At 35.6% G+C, this 15,170-nt stretch overlaps 1 protein-coding gene and 1 pseudogene across 6 annotated transcripts in view; one reads left to right on the top strand and one right to left on the bottom strand.

The window, feature by feature from the left end:
- PIGU (phosphatidylinositol glycan anchor biosynthesis class U) overlaps window positions 1–15,170 on the bottom strand; it is a 156,409-nt gene that overhangs the window by 89,116 nt on the left and 52,123 nt on the right. For all 6 annotated transcript variants that reach the window (XR_013179694.1, XM_077170863.1, XM_077170855.1 and 3 more), the window contains 4 exons: window positions 11,042–11,101; window positions 8,991–9,053; window positions 4,687–4,796; window positions 2,292–2,392 (listed from right to left, as the gene is read on the bottom strand). Coding sequence is in view for 5 of the 6 variants with exons in the window: in XM_077170833.1 (XP_077026948.1) it covers window positions 2,292–2,392; window positions 4,687–4,796; window positions 8,991–9,053; window positions 11,042–11,101 (334 nt within the window). In the remaining variant the exon portion in view is untranslated. The remainder of the gene's footprint in view (window positions 1–2,291; window positions 2,393–4,686; window positions 4,797–8,990; window positions 9,054–11,041; window positions 11,102–15,170) is intronic.
- LOC143678164 (ubiquitin-conjugating enzyme E2 variant 1 pseudogene) lies at window positions 123–584 on the top strand (annotated as a pseudogene).

Below are 15,170 nucleotides of genomic sequence, written 5' to 3'. Positions count from 1 at the left end.
AGAGTAATCAAGAAATTTCAAAACCCAACAGAAGTCCAAATCAGGAGGAGAGAATTTTTTTTTGTTTAGGAGGAGAGAATTTTAAACATAGTACAAGGATAAGGGCCAGGGATGGGTGGGAGATGAACAAGGGGCTGACTTTGGAGCAACAACCACGAAAGCTGGCAGCCTCTATGGGCTTGGGAGTTAAAGTCCTTCACAATTTCCAACTGTTGGAAGAAGGTCAGAAAGGAGTAGGAGATGGCTTAGTTAGTTGGGGTCTAGATGACAAAGACATGACGTTTACAAGATGACAGGGAAGATAAATGGACCTCCAAGAACAACTTATGAAACCTGAACATACAGTCTTAAAATAGAATGTGGACCTAAACACCCAGAAGCACCCCTCTTTATAAGAAATGCAACGAAAGTTAATATGAATAGAGTTAACACTTCTAATGGGGTGTTGGACCCAAGAGCCATATTAAAGTTAGCAAAATTCATATAGCATCAAAGTTGTCCTGCTAGAGCTTTGGTGCCTAATGATGTCTAAGGAAAATATGAAACTCCCTCAGTCACCTGAAAGACAGTGTTACAGCAATTAATCAAAAAGATAAACCACAGGCCCTGCCCTCAACCCCATTTGATTTAAGTAGTCTTCATTTTCCACAGTAGTAAATTCTCTAGATATATCTTACAGACCTCAAAGTACTGGAAAGGAAGCCCCTGTTCAAAGGCATTTTATGTTAAGATATTACAAATGATAATAATTTTTTGTTCATTTTCAATATATGTTGTGCTATATCAAATTTAAAAAATAGTACAGGAACACTTTTTAGAACTAAAGGACACTAGTTTCAAGACTGAAGGGTGGTTAGAAACTGAGTAGTTTAATTGGTACCACAAGAACAAGTTTTAAATAGATCACAATGATATATAAATTTCACACTCATGAAAATGGTTACTATTAAAAATAAATACAAGCTGCAGTGAATTAGAAAAAAAAAAAAAAAGACTGAAGGGGTCTATCAAGTGCCCAGCACAGTGAATGAAAAGAGACCCACATCAAGGCATAGCATCATGAAATTTCAAAGCATCATGAAATTTCAAAACACCAAGGACGAAAAGCAGATTCTAAAAGCCTTCAGAAAGAAAAATCATGTTATATACAATGGCATCAAACTGCTCAACAGCAACTAGGATTTTAGAAGACAGCGAAGCAATGCCTTCAAAAATGTAAAGGAAAAGTCTTTCCCAGACCAACTACTAATTTCCTGTTAAAGTAAAACAAAGCTATTTTTCAGACATGCAGTGACTCAAAATGAATATCTCACATACCCTTTCTTAAAAAACTACAAGGAAGAACTTTAACAAAACATTGTAGAAAGACAATAAAGGAGAGAAGAAATCCAGGAAAGAAGGGACATGACACAGGAGAACTATGAAAAGAAGTCCTAATGTGACAGCTTTGTACCAGGTCCAGAAGACAACTAAGGATAGATGGGAGCAGGAAGTAGGATGTTTGAGGGAAGTCTCCTGCAAAATAATGGAACTCACAGACTTTTGATGTATTTAAGCATGGAAAAACCATTGTTAGGTACTTGATAGATCTAATGGAGCATCTGAGAGAAAAACAAGGGATTGATACAAAAAAAAAACTAAACAAAACAACAACAACAAAAAAAGCAAGCAAAAACAGACAACTTAACCCCAGGAAAAATAAAAGGCTGTATAAGAAAGGAAAAATAAATACAGTTATTACTTCATCCAGCAGTAAATAATACACACATAATCATAAAATACAGGTACTGACTATTGATTTAATCAAGCTGTGTTATAACTCCTTTAGGAAAGTTGGGATATTGGTACAAAAGAGCTAAATATTTATCTCCCTTAATTGGAACTCAATATATAACGTTGAAAATTCATAATTCATGAAATAACAACGTAATTTCTTATTTAGAAATATGGAAGTAAACACTAGCAACAATCAGAAAGTTGTTGATTCAAAGTTGAACTGGTGGTAGGAAGAGAGAGGAAGAAAACTGTTACTCTCGTTATAAGCCTTTAAAAAATTTTTTTTAAACGATGTTAACAGTGACTCTGAGTGGCAGAACTTCAGGGTGCTTTAATTATTTTTTTATTGGCTTCTCTAAATTTTCTAATTTTTCTATATTCTAGTATTACTTCTGTAATTAAAAATGTATTTTTTTAGTGTTCTATTATTTAAAAAAAAAAGCCACAGCATGTAAATGATACAAAACCCTGTAAAAATCAGGGACTGAGCTTTGTGATCTCCTTCAGGGCCTTACCTTTTATCGTAGTCAAAATGAAGAAAGCAATGAGGGTGTTGTTGATGGCGCAGGTAGACTTGGCAACACAAGACAAGACCGTGTAGGGATTTAAGAGATAGCTGGAGAAGAACACATATATTTTAACATTAGTGATCCTGGGTAAAGGACCAGGAAGTCCTGGCCACCAGGAAGTTCAAGAGATTTACTAAAAGCATACTCAAAGAAGGCAAATTTTTCAGAAATGAGTACTCCCAAATAAATGAGAATGGAATGGGGATTGGAATCAATGAGTAAAAAGGCACCAAACTCTGCCTGTTCTGTGCTAAGTGGTATGTATAAAACCATCACATTTAATCATCACAGATATCTTGTAAACTGCCAATAACATTCCTATTTTGCAGATGAGGAAACTGAGACTCAGTGGGTAAGGAACTTGCCCAGGGTTTCACAAACTAAAAAATTCATTCATTCAGAATCAGGTATTTCTGACCCTAAAGCCTATGTTCTTCTATCTACTTCAGACTTCAAGATTGATAAAATTCTACCAATTCTCACAGAGCCATATATATCTTAGAAATGGTTACAGCTGTCTCTGAAAAACTAGGAAAGTACTTTTTTTCTCAACCAGATACCTAGACTTTAACACAGGCTATAGTAATCCAAAAGGTCAGAGGAGCAGCTTAGATTTCGCCCTCTGATAGTTGAGCAGTATCTACTGAGTCAGACTCAAAGGAAAGAAAAAGAATCTGATGAATTCAACAAGTCAGCTGCCAGAGAACTTCACAGCATCTTGACCCTCTACTGGGGAGGGGGCGGGAGATAAGCCAAAATACCTAGTATTTTCCTGAGGTAGGAAGGAATGCATTAAGAACATGAATTTGAAATGCTTGTGGGTAGGGAAATCTTACATGGTCATGATAGATTATTATTTGTCTTTATTTCTATCCTGCTTTCACAAAGGATTTGAGGCAGCTAAAATGAAAACAGATAATTATAGCAAAACAAAAATATAAATAAAGACTCAAAACCAGGGAAAACATAAATAAAAGGAGAAAGGAAAAGCCAAGGAAAGAAAACCAAATGGGTCTTCCACAGCACTGAAAGAATCAATTTCAAATCTGGCTCTGAGTCTCCTGGCAGACAAAGTGACAAGGGAGAGTAGCTACATAATTCTAATTATCAGATAAGAAGAAACATGCCAGTGTCTCAGGAAGAGATTATATATATTCTGTTTTGCTTGGGTAGGCACCAGGAATCGAACTCGGGTCTCCGGCATGGCAGGTGAGAATTCTGCCACTGTGCCACCATCACCTGTCCGAGATTATAATTATTATCCACAAATAAAGACCTTAAATCTAGTACCTCTCAGTACTGTAAGATTAGCTGTGTCAAAGCCAAAAGCCTAGAAATTGTTGTTGTTATTATTATTTCCAACAAGGCTTATTACATGATCTTTAAAGAAACAGCTGCTGTTATTATAAAATTACCCCCAGGAGACTTAAGAGTCCATAAAGGATTCATAACGCTATTAACCTCTGGTTCTGTTAGTAGTTCCTACCAACTTATGAAATATATAAATATGAAATAACACCACCAAAATTTTTGGAGGGAGGGAAAAAGCCATTTCTAAATAGCAGGTGATGTTTGAGAAGACACTACAGAGCCACCCATCTGGGTTACTGACTCACACATGATGCAAAGGGTTCAATAGACTGCTTTCATAAAGCCCCTTCTAACTCTGAAATTCTAAGGTCATGTTTTTCCATGAGGAATCTTGTCTATCTTTGTTTACTGTATATCCCTAGAAACTAGTATATTATTAATATTCAATGACCGTTGGCCCACTGAATAAAATCTACACATTTGCCTAACTCAGGAATAGAAACAGGAATAACCTGAAAGAAGTAAACTTACTGGCAGCCCTGGTACACTGGGAGAATTCTTTTATAAAGCCTCAATAAGTTTTTCCTTTTTCCACTGATCATCAAGCTGGGATGGCTGTAAATTTGGTTTTCTGAATTACAAAAAGGGGACTAAATTCTACATAAAACATATGAACTCAAAACAACAGTCACATAAACACCAGAATTTTACTCAATCCATGTATGACAACTGAAGAATTTTTTTAGAAACGCTAATTACAAATAGGCTGGGGCCCAGAACAGCATCAAGTTAAAAACATTATTGAAGGGTTTGATTGTGCATGTCCCTGTTTGAGTCTTTGTCCCAACAGAGACAGAATGGCTCTGTCTCTTTTGCTGGCCAGAACCCCAGTTGTGCAACAGAACTACAGAAAATACTTGATGACTAAGACTGCAAATCTCCAAAATTACAACAAACAACATGGGAAAGTCTCATCAGATTTTTCTCGCATTCGTTGGCATTGAGCCCTGTTTTGTTAAGGAATACTTACAACAGGGCCACTTTCAGAGGGATATACCGCATTTCCATAGGGGTTCGGATGAGTTCGGCCACATCTGGAGCATACTGGTCCAGTTCCAGGAGGAGTTTCTGCTTTTTAAACTGGAAAAAATGACAAAACACATGAAACAAATTACTTTCCACCGCGTTAAGGAAGAAGACAAAAATCCTTTCCATAGCCCACACAGCCCCACTAGGTCTGGCTGCAGCTCTTCAAGCTAAGCTCTATTTCCTCACTCCCCACTTCTGGGGTACAACATCATTAACATGTCACCCCCCGGCTCTAGCTCCCAGGCCTTTGCATTTGACCTGAAACATTCTATTCTCTCTTCCCCTAGTTAACTCCTATACAGTCTTTGTGTAGTGATCTCAACTAAATCATCATTTCCTCAGGAAGGCATATTCAACCTGCCTGACAAGGTAAAATCCATGTTCTTTCATAGCACTACTCAGTTATAGTTTTTGTATTTTGATTATTCGACTAGTATCTGTCTCCCTGACTAGCCTATGAGTTTCATGAGCACAGGGGCCACGTTTGTTAGTTCACCATGTATTCCCACTGCCCGGCATAATGGGTAATCACTAAATGCCTGTTGAACGGCCAAATAAATGACAGAGTGACAAAACAATTCTTGGTCATTTTGAAGAGTTATCCTTCAGAGACCTGAGGACTCCAAAGTTCCATTAGCAAAGTGAAATATTTTCATTCAAAGTGGAATAATCCCCTGGGTGTCACAGTATCCTAGATTTTCTTTCTCATTGTCCTCTTTCAAGTTTTTGACTTTCAAGGTTGAAGGGGGTAAGGGGGTGGTTCGTAATGAAGAGAAGCAGAAGAAGGGCTGGATGTGGCTAGGCAGTTGGATAGCTGTGGGATGGGGGTGGAAAACTCTTGCCTTCCCCTGGTGTGTCCCAACAAGTTCATGGGTGTGTTCCAGAATGAAAAAAGGCTGGGCAACCCCATAAGCAAATAAGGGTCAGAATATAGGTGGAAAAAGCCTCTGAATCCAAAATGGGTCAATCTGATGATTTAATAGTCAGAGAATCTTATTCAAACAGTATAAAATCAATGCTGCAACCTATTGGAAAACAGTATTTCAGAGGAGTCAAAGGAAGCAAGCACCTATCTGTGTAAAAGATTTAATAACAAAAGAAGCAGATCACAATAGACTATATACAGCATTGTATTATATATACATAAAGAAAAAAACATGTAAAACAATACTAACAATAAAACAATACTATATATTTAGGGATATATACAAATGTATAAAAGTATAAGGTCATCTGTGGGAATGACAGCACTAAATTCAGAACAGTGATTACTAGAGGGAGGGACATAAGGAGATGAAAGTATAAGCAAGGAGCATGTGTATAATGTTTTAATTTTTAAGTTGAAAACTAGTTCATAAATATATTATTCTTTATATGTTTCTGTATATCTTAGGTACTTTAGGATTTGAAAATTTAAAATAATCCTTTAAAAGACTACCTTTCAGTCTGAAAGAAAATTTAGGGATGATCACAGGAATACAGGTAACCCCAGATTTCCTGCATAAAGTTAGGCAGAGGTTTAATTAGAAAAACTCCCTTTGAACTTCTCTCTGTTCTCACAGCAGGCAGAGTCCTTAGATAGTTAAGTGATGGGAATTCTCATCCCAACAAGTAAGATTTATACTACTGTTCACAGCTGGGGTTGTTTAATTAAAAGGAAAATTAACATGATTTTATCAGAGAGAAGGGGTCTGGCTTAGAAAAACAAGTACTCAGTGAGGACAGCTACAGCAGTGGTAGAAGGAAAGAGGCCCCACTAGCTAAGGGTTCTGGAGTTCTGATGCGCTGGGAATGGAGGGTGTGAAATCCAAAATGAAGGTTGTTAGAAGGAAACAAGGAGCTCACTCAGAGGCAGTCAGAAAGACAGGTGGGAATGCAGACCAATTCCCTGAGTGGGAATTTAGCCAGCAGGGTTGAAGTGAGAGATGAAAGCAGCTAACAGGAACTGTGGACCCTAGGCAAAGGTGGCATTGTGCCAGCAATATAAGAAGATTATTTCTTGTAACAATAATCTTCTAAAATACTTTAAAACAGAAATGAACGGAGACTCTCCAGGAGGGAAGGGGCACTCAGGTCAGCAGTGCCTAGATTCTCTCCTACCTCTTTTTGTCTCCTTCAATTGCACCATACAGCCACCACTATACCTGGCCTCACAGGCCCAATACTCAGCTCCTTTATGCACAGACAATAGGACTGAAAAATCCCCATTGCATCCAGCTAGAGACAGGAAGGTGTTGGAAAAAAACTAAGGAGAAATTAAAAGTAAATATGCCAAGAAATATATATAAAAAAATGGGGTTAGAGAGTTCCATTTAAAATCCAAAGATAAATATTTCTAGCTATTTCAGGAGCCCTTGAAAATGATGAAATTTAACAAGATCACAGGAGAGGTTAAATGTGTCCTGAAGTGTAGTTACATGGGTGTTTTACCTTTGTGATTGTTAATCAAGGTGCATACTTTGCCATACATATCTTATATTTCAATAGAAATTTGTGAATAAAAAGCCTCCAGGGCAGTCTTTCTTCCCTTCTCCCCATTTTCCCATTCAGTTGTCCTTTCTTTGTCCCTTAGAAAATTTGGTTTTGTAAGTACATAAATCCCCTACTTCATATAAAGAGCTTTTTCTAATCACTGAAGTTTTATTTACAACCAAATGTATCCCAGAAGACCATGGTACAGAGGGGAAGACTCCTCTCTTACCCCATCCTCAATTGTTAGCCTCAGCACATTCCAAATTCAGGAGCCTATCCCCAAGTTTACAATCCCCTAGTCAATGATAAAGGTTTTTTATCATTGCCCTACATACCACCTGCAGCTTTCTATAGACATGGATTTATTTTTTCCCACTGTTTCATATTGAAATATTTCAAACTACAGATAAGTTGAGAATAAATCAATAAACACCCACACCTAGATCTACCAATTTTTAATATTTTGCCACATATCTTTTATCTCTACACACACATACACGTACATCATTTTTTTTTCTTGCCAAACCATCTGAAAGTAAGTTGTAGACATCAAGGCATTTCCACCGTAAATATTTTAGCAAGTATCTTCAAAGAAGAAAGACTGTGGTCTAAATGCACAATCTTGGAAAAGAAAATAACCACTGTTAATTTATTTCTGGATTTCTCAGCTTATGAATCTTATCTTCCATTATTTCATCTCTGGAACTTAAGAGAATCTTGCTAAAGCATTTCACCTTAGTCATTAAAACTTTTCAAGTTATGTTCCATTTGTTTAAGATGTATACTCCCTGGTCTTATTGATACTAACTCTCAAAAATGACATATACACAAACACATGCAATTTTTCATACCATTTCAAGGGTTTCAGAGGTCCTTAAGTTTAAATGGACCTCAAGCTAAAAACCCAAAATCTACATATTTAAAAAAATCTCTTTGAGGTTTAAAATTCTAGAATTCACTGGTTTTATTTGTTACTAATAATCAATTCCACAGAAAGGCTGACTACAATTTCTGGTTCTATTACTTGCCAACAGAAGTGAAAATGAACCATGAACAGACAACAGCGAGAGGATGCAGCATTCGGTCACCCTTGCTGAAATCCTCTCACTGGCTCCCAGCCAATCAAAAGGACTGGAGTCAACTTTTTTTATAACTACATGGATAATAAACATAGTTACCTCTCCCAGAACCTAGAAAATGAAAATGGTTCCACTATGCAATTCCTCTTAGCTATTCATATGGACCACGACTTAAGTTTACATCATCACATCTAGTGTTGAGCGTTCTTTTAACAGGCACTTAATACATGTCAAATTTTTCAATTAAAATTGCTTTCTGCAAAAAAGAGAAACTACATTGGGAACCCAATTTTCACGGGGATAGGGATAACACAAGTAGTTATAAGCTCTATTTATTTTTCCTTGAAAGAAAAATAGATGAAACAACTGGAAGATTTCTAAGGATCCTCACTAAATATAACTGTATTCCAATTCTGCTTATTCCAGAAGGCCTGACCTAGAATAGGCATGTGGATATTAATAGTTAATAATAACTACATAGATTAATCTGACCTTTCTGTATCATTAGTAAGGCTATCTTGTGGGTTTGGATTTCGTTCTTCCAGGACTGGCTGAACAGGCCAGAAGCTTCACTCCCACTCCTTAGCATTTTAAAACAGTTGGATCTTTAAGTACATGACCTTTGATTCTCTGTAATAACAGAGACCAGCAGCCTACCAAGTTCCACCAGCTGTTTCACCCTCTGACTACTTACCACAACTTTATTGAAGTCCTGGATTGCAAAATACAGTGCAATAGCAGTGAGTGCATCAGTTATCTGTCAAGACAAAGAGAAATAAGAAAGAGTGTAGTAATAAGAATTAATATAGGAGTGATTTAATGCTGGCAGAGTCTGGAGTTTTGGATAGCGTGGAATACCCAGGACTGTACTCTTACAAAGTCAGGAAGATCCTCCACCTCACAGTCATGCACCCCATCTTTGACTACCAAAAGATAAGGTCCATTCAGAGAGGCCCTATCATAGCTCTGACTGGAAAACCCTTAGGATGAAGGCCCATCCAGCACACTTCAGTTTGGTCACCCACGTATGCTCTAGCATTTCAAATTACTTATGTTTTCTGTAAATGGTAATAATATCCACTGCTTTTTAGAACAGGTAAGTACTCCCAAAAATGGCAGCCATTATAATTAAGGAATACTTCAGTGGACCGCCTAGGTATTTCTTGATCGTAGACTTGGAAAGTATTTCAAATTATTATGTTTCTCAAAACACATTTCTGTTATCTCAATTTTGGAGGTTCTTGTCCCTGAAAGTCTCATGAGGCCTATGTCCTATTCCAAATGACTCACAGAATCTCTTGGCAGAAGCCAAGGAAGTTTGGGGTGCTTTCCACACTTGTAGCACAATTAAAGCCAATCATAGTATCATGGAGATAGAAAATTCAAAGTTACATAGTCCAGAAACCAAAATCTAAAAAAGAATAAGGAATAAGAACTGATCAGGTGTCAGAAACCATTCCATACATTTCCATAATACTGTCACAGTTCCATGAATTCAAATTAAAGAATGTTTTGGGTGGGTCACAGTGGCTCAGCAGGCAGTTTTCATTTGCCATGCCAGTGACCCAGGTTCAATTACCAGTGCCTGCCCATGTTTAAAAAAAAAAAAAAAAAATTAAAGATATGTTTTACTTTTTTACTTTTATTTTCTTTTAAAAGTTTTTATTTTCTGAGCACCTCAAAAAAGATTTTTCCTTAAAAACAAGATGACAAAAAAAAATGCAAAGTTAAATAGATGTACATACAGATTTTTTTTAAACTTTTTTTTATTGTGTAGTATAATATATATACAAAGCAAAGAAATAAAAAAGCAATAGTTTTCAAAGCTCTCTTCAAAAAGTCGTTACAGGACAGATCCCACAGTTTGTCATGGGCTACCATATGATCCTCTCACATTTTTCCTTCTAGATGTCTCAGAATATAGGAGGCAAGCGAAGCAGGCTTAAATATTTTCTTATTATCACAATCGACTTTTTTTTCCTTCTTTTTTTGTGAACAATAACATATATACAAAAAAGCTATAAATTTCCAAGCATAGCACCACAATTAGTTGTAGAACATATTTCAGACTTTGACTTGGGTTACAATTTCACAATTTGAGGTTTTCACTTCTAGCTGCTCTAAAATACTGGAGACTAAAAGAGATCAACTTAATGATTCAGTGTTCATATTTATTTAAGCCTTGTCTTCTATGTATAATTCCACTATCACCTGTGATCTTTCCATACCTCTCATTGGGGTTGTTTGGGCTATGGCAATTCTAAATTTTTTATATTGGAAGGGTCTGTCACTAATATGGGGGAGGGAGGTGGAACCCATCTGATGTTCTGGAGAGGTTGGGCTAGGTTTCAGGGCTTATCTGGACCAGTGACCCATCTGGAGGTTGTAGGTTTCTGGCAAATTATTTTAGTGCATGAAATCCTTGTGGAATCTTATAAATTGCCCTAGGTGTTCTTTAGAATTGGCTGGAATGGTCCTGGTTGGGGATTGGAAGGTTATGATAGGTAGCAAGATCTACTTGAAGCTTGCATAACAGCAACCTCCAGAGTAACCTGTCGACTCTATTTGAACTCTCTGTCACTGATACTTTATTAATTATACTTCTTTCCGCCCATTTGGTCAGGATGGAATTGTTGATCCCATGGTGCCAGGTCTGGATTCATCCCTGGGAGTCCTCTCCCACATTGCCAGGGAGACTTTCACCCCTGGATGTACATATTGATTTTATATGGAAAGTTAACTTACCATAAAGACCAATTCAGCATAGTCAACCAGGAAGTGAAAAAGATATATTATTAATGGAGTCTGCAGGAAGAAAAACAAAAAATTATATTAAGTTAAACCTTACTGTTGTCAGTTTCTAGAGTAGGGAGATTTAAAAAAAGCTGTTTTGTCAGCAAACACCCCTTTCTTTCCTAGAATACCATCTATGCTAGTTGGCCAGTGTACACATGACGGGGAATAATTTAGTGTCACTGGCTCATTTTGTGCCACTGGGACTATTTGCTGAATTGACTAAAGGATATAAACAAAATCTGACGTGTTAAATATCTTTTGAAGAACTGTTAACACACTAGAGTTATGAGGTGAACTTTAGTTTGAAGACATATATAATAGCCAAAGGAAACTTCATAATGGGAACAAGATCACTGAATTTATAAACTGGATTGGGAAATGTTTATCATTCTTCTGTTCTCTGGGAAATTTGTATAAGATTGGTGTTACTTCTTCCTTAAAAAGTTGGGAAAATTCACTGTGAAGCCATTGAGGCTTGGGTTTTCTTTAATAGATTTGTAATAACAGATTCAATTTTTTTCGCAGATAATCTACTATTCAGGTTTGCTATGCTTTCTTTGTCAGTTTAGGTAAATCGTATTTTTCTAGTAATTTTTCCATTTCATTTAAATTTTTAGGTATATTAGCATAAGGTTCCTAATATCTTATTTTGCAGTGTCTGTAGGATCTATAGCGATCTCCTTTTTCATTCCTGATATTGGTAAATTTATCTCTTTTTTTTTTTATCTTGACAAAGGTTGCCAGAGCTTTCTCAATTTTATTAGTCTTTTCAAAGAGCCAACATTGGCTCTGCTGATTTATTGTATTACATTTTTTTCCTATTTCACTCACTTCTGAGCTTCACTGTGTCCTTCAACATTTTTTGGGGTCTAAACAGCCTTTTTTTTCTTTTTTTCACGAATGAAAAAAAGTCCGAATTTCAGGCTTTGTTTTTTTCTGTTGTATTCACTCAAGGCAATAAAATTTTCCCAGAGTATGGCTTTAGCTGCATTACACAAGTTTTTGTGTTATTTTTTCATTATCATTCAGGTCAAACTATATTCTGTTGTCCATTGAGATTTCTTCTTTAACTGATGGACTACCTAAAATGTAAAATGTTTAATTTTCAAATATTTGGAGGGGGGTCATTTTATATTTTTGTAGCTGGTTTCCAGCTTAATTTTATCTTTTCTGTGTAAAAGAAAAGATACTCTGTAAGATTTCAATAATTTAAATTGTGATGTTACTTGCTTTATGGTCCATCATATGGTACAATATTTCATGTATTTGAAAAGGATATGCATACTAACATTTATGAGTACAGCATCCAATCTATAACATTTAGGTTAATTCTGGTAATGGTTTCCTCAGATATTCTATACCCTTACTGATATTTTGGTCTGTCTGTACTATCAATGATTGAGAGCAGAGTGTTAAAAATCTCTCACTATGACTGTGGATTTGTCTATTTCTCCTTTAGTTCTGTCAAATTTTGCTTTACATATTAAGCTATGTAGTTAGATGCATTTGTATATAGAATTACTATATCTTCTATAGGTGGATTGATCTTTTTTATCATTATAAAACAATCCTCTTTATCTCTAGTAATGTTTCTTGCTTCAAAGTCTACTTAATCCAATATTAGTACATCTACATAAGCTTTTTTGGGTTAATGTTTGCATAATACATTTTTTTCATATTTTCCGTTTATACAGGTGAAATCACATTATTTTTTAACTTTAGTCTTATGGAGGTATAACTGCTATACAATAACTTGCACATATTTAAAGTATACAATTTGAAAAGTTTTGACATACATATATACCCATGAAACCATTACCACAATCAAGATAGTAAACATAGCCAACATTCCCCAAAGTTTATTAATTTCACTATTGTTTCCAAAGAACAAGTTTTCAGATTCAGTAATTTTCTCTATTGTTCTTCTGTTTTACATTTCATGTTTCCACTTGGATCCCTATTAGTTCCTTTATTCTACTTACTCAGCTTAATTTGCTCTTCTTTTCTTCTTCTTCTTCTTTTTTTTTTCTAATTTTTTTAAGGTAAGAGCTGAGGTCATTGATTTGAGACCTTTTCTTGTTTCTAATACAGCTATAAATTTCCCTATGAATGCTGTGTTAGTAGCATCCTACAAATTTTGATAAGATGTATTTTCATTTCCCTTCAGTTCAAAATACTTTCTAATTTCCCTTTTGATTTCTCCTTTGATCCATGAGTTATTTACAAATGTCTTATTTAGTTTCTAAATATTTGGGGATTTTCCAAATATGTTTCTGCTATTAATTTTTTATTTAACTCAATTTTGGTCAAAGACCATATACTCTGTGACTTGAATTCTTTTAAATTTATTGAATATTGTTTTCAAGCCCAGAATATGGTCTAACTTAGAAAATGTTCTGTATGCACTTAAAAAGAATGTGTATTCTGTTGTTGTTAGATGAATTGTTCTATAAATGTCAGGTCATTTTGGTTACTAATGTTATTCAAGTCTTCTATATAGTTATTAATTTTCTGTCTATTTTTTTATCAATCATTGAGAGAAGGATGTAGAAATCTCTGACTACAACTGTAGATTTGTCGATTTCTCCTTGTAGTCTCTCAATTTTTACTTCATGTATTTTGAAGTTCTATCATTAGGTGCATAAATGCTTAGGACTGTTAAGTTCTCTTAATAATTGACTACTTTATCATTATGAAATGACCTTTTCCATCCCTGGAGATAGTCTTTGCTCTGAAAGGCTTTTTTCTTCTTTTTCTTTCTTTTTTTTTACTACCTTATGGTCTGTCTCTCTGAAATATAAGCACCAGGAAGATAGGAAATATGTCTTATTTCATATTCTACACCCTAGCATAGGGGTTAGCATTTGCTATGTACTTAATAAATCTTTATTAAATGAAGGACAGAAATGACTGGAGTACATATACCAGATATAGACCTATACACCAGGTATTAGCAAGCACCTGCTCCTAAGCAGAGTATAGTAAAATGAATGGAACAACTATAGAAGACATTTCAAGAGTATTACATGAGCCATGAAAGAGATAAGCACAAGATGCTTTGAAGGATATAGGAGAAACAGCTAATCTAGACGAAGGCAATGAAGGACAGCTTCCTGGAGGGAAGGTAAAATCTAAGCTAAGATCTGAATAATCGAGCCAACCAGAGAAAGTGGGAAGAACTGTTTTCCATGAGTAGATAATAGTATAAGCAAAGACCTGTATGTAATAGAGACTGTAGTACTATAAACAGAATGACAGTATACCAAAACTCTCTTACGGGGTTCCTATTCTCTCTAGAAAACATACTACCCAAGGCCCACTGCATATTAAGCCCTTGTGGCTAGTGAGCTACTCTCTGGTATGCCCACACACATCTGTTCCCAGCAGTTGATGCAAAAGACAGTTATCTCTATGAAAACTAAGCTGAATGCTTTAGAGAGAGAAAAAAGCACTGTTCTGAAAAAGAGAGAGAGCTATAAAAATTAGGAGACTAATTTTTATCAAATTAGTCAAATTAGAAGACTTCTATTTCACAATGATAAGGACAGTGAGAATGGTAAAGGGAGTGTAAAGAATTGTGATGATAAACAGGTCCACAGAGCCTTGTTTGCATGCCCCTCTATGATGTTTGTATTTTACCCTGTGGTCAGTGGTGAGTAGTCAAAGGTACTAAGCAAAGCACTGACAAAGTCAGATTCACATTTTAGAAAGATGATTCTAGCTGCGGAACAAAGAATAAATGAGCAAGACTGAATGTGGAGTTGTCAGGAAACTATTGTGGTACTCCAAGCAAGAGCTGATGGTGGCCTGTTTAACTATTATTATTATTTTTTTTAATAATTAAAAATTTTTCTTAAACATAACAAAATACAAACATGAATATTCTTACCATATGATCATTCCATTCTTGGTATATAATCAGTAACTCACAATATCATCACAATAGTTGTATATTCATCACCAGGATCATTTCTTAGAACATTTGCATCAATTCAGAAAAAGAAATAAAAAGAAAAAAACTCATACATACCGTACCCCTTATTCCTCCCTCTCATTGACTGCTAGTATTTCCATCTAC

This window comes from Tamandua tetradactyla, chromosome 1 (assembly GCF_023851605.1).
Source record: "Tamandua tetradactyla isolate mTamTet1 chromosome 1, mTamTet1.pri, whole genome shotgun sequence".
NCBI lineage: Eukaryota > Metazoa > Chordata > Mammalia > Pilosa > Myrmecophagidae > Tamandua > Tamandua tetradactyla.
Note: the sequence above shows the minus strand (reverse complement) of the source record. Positions and strands in the feature narration are given on the sequence as shown.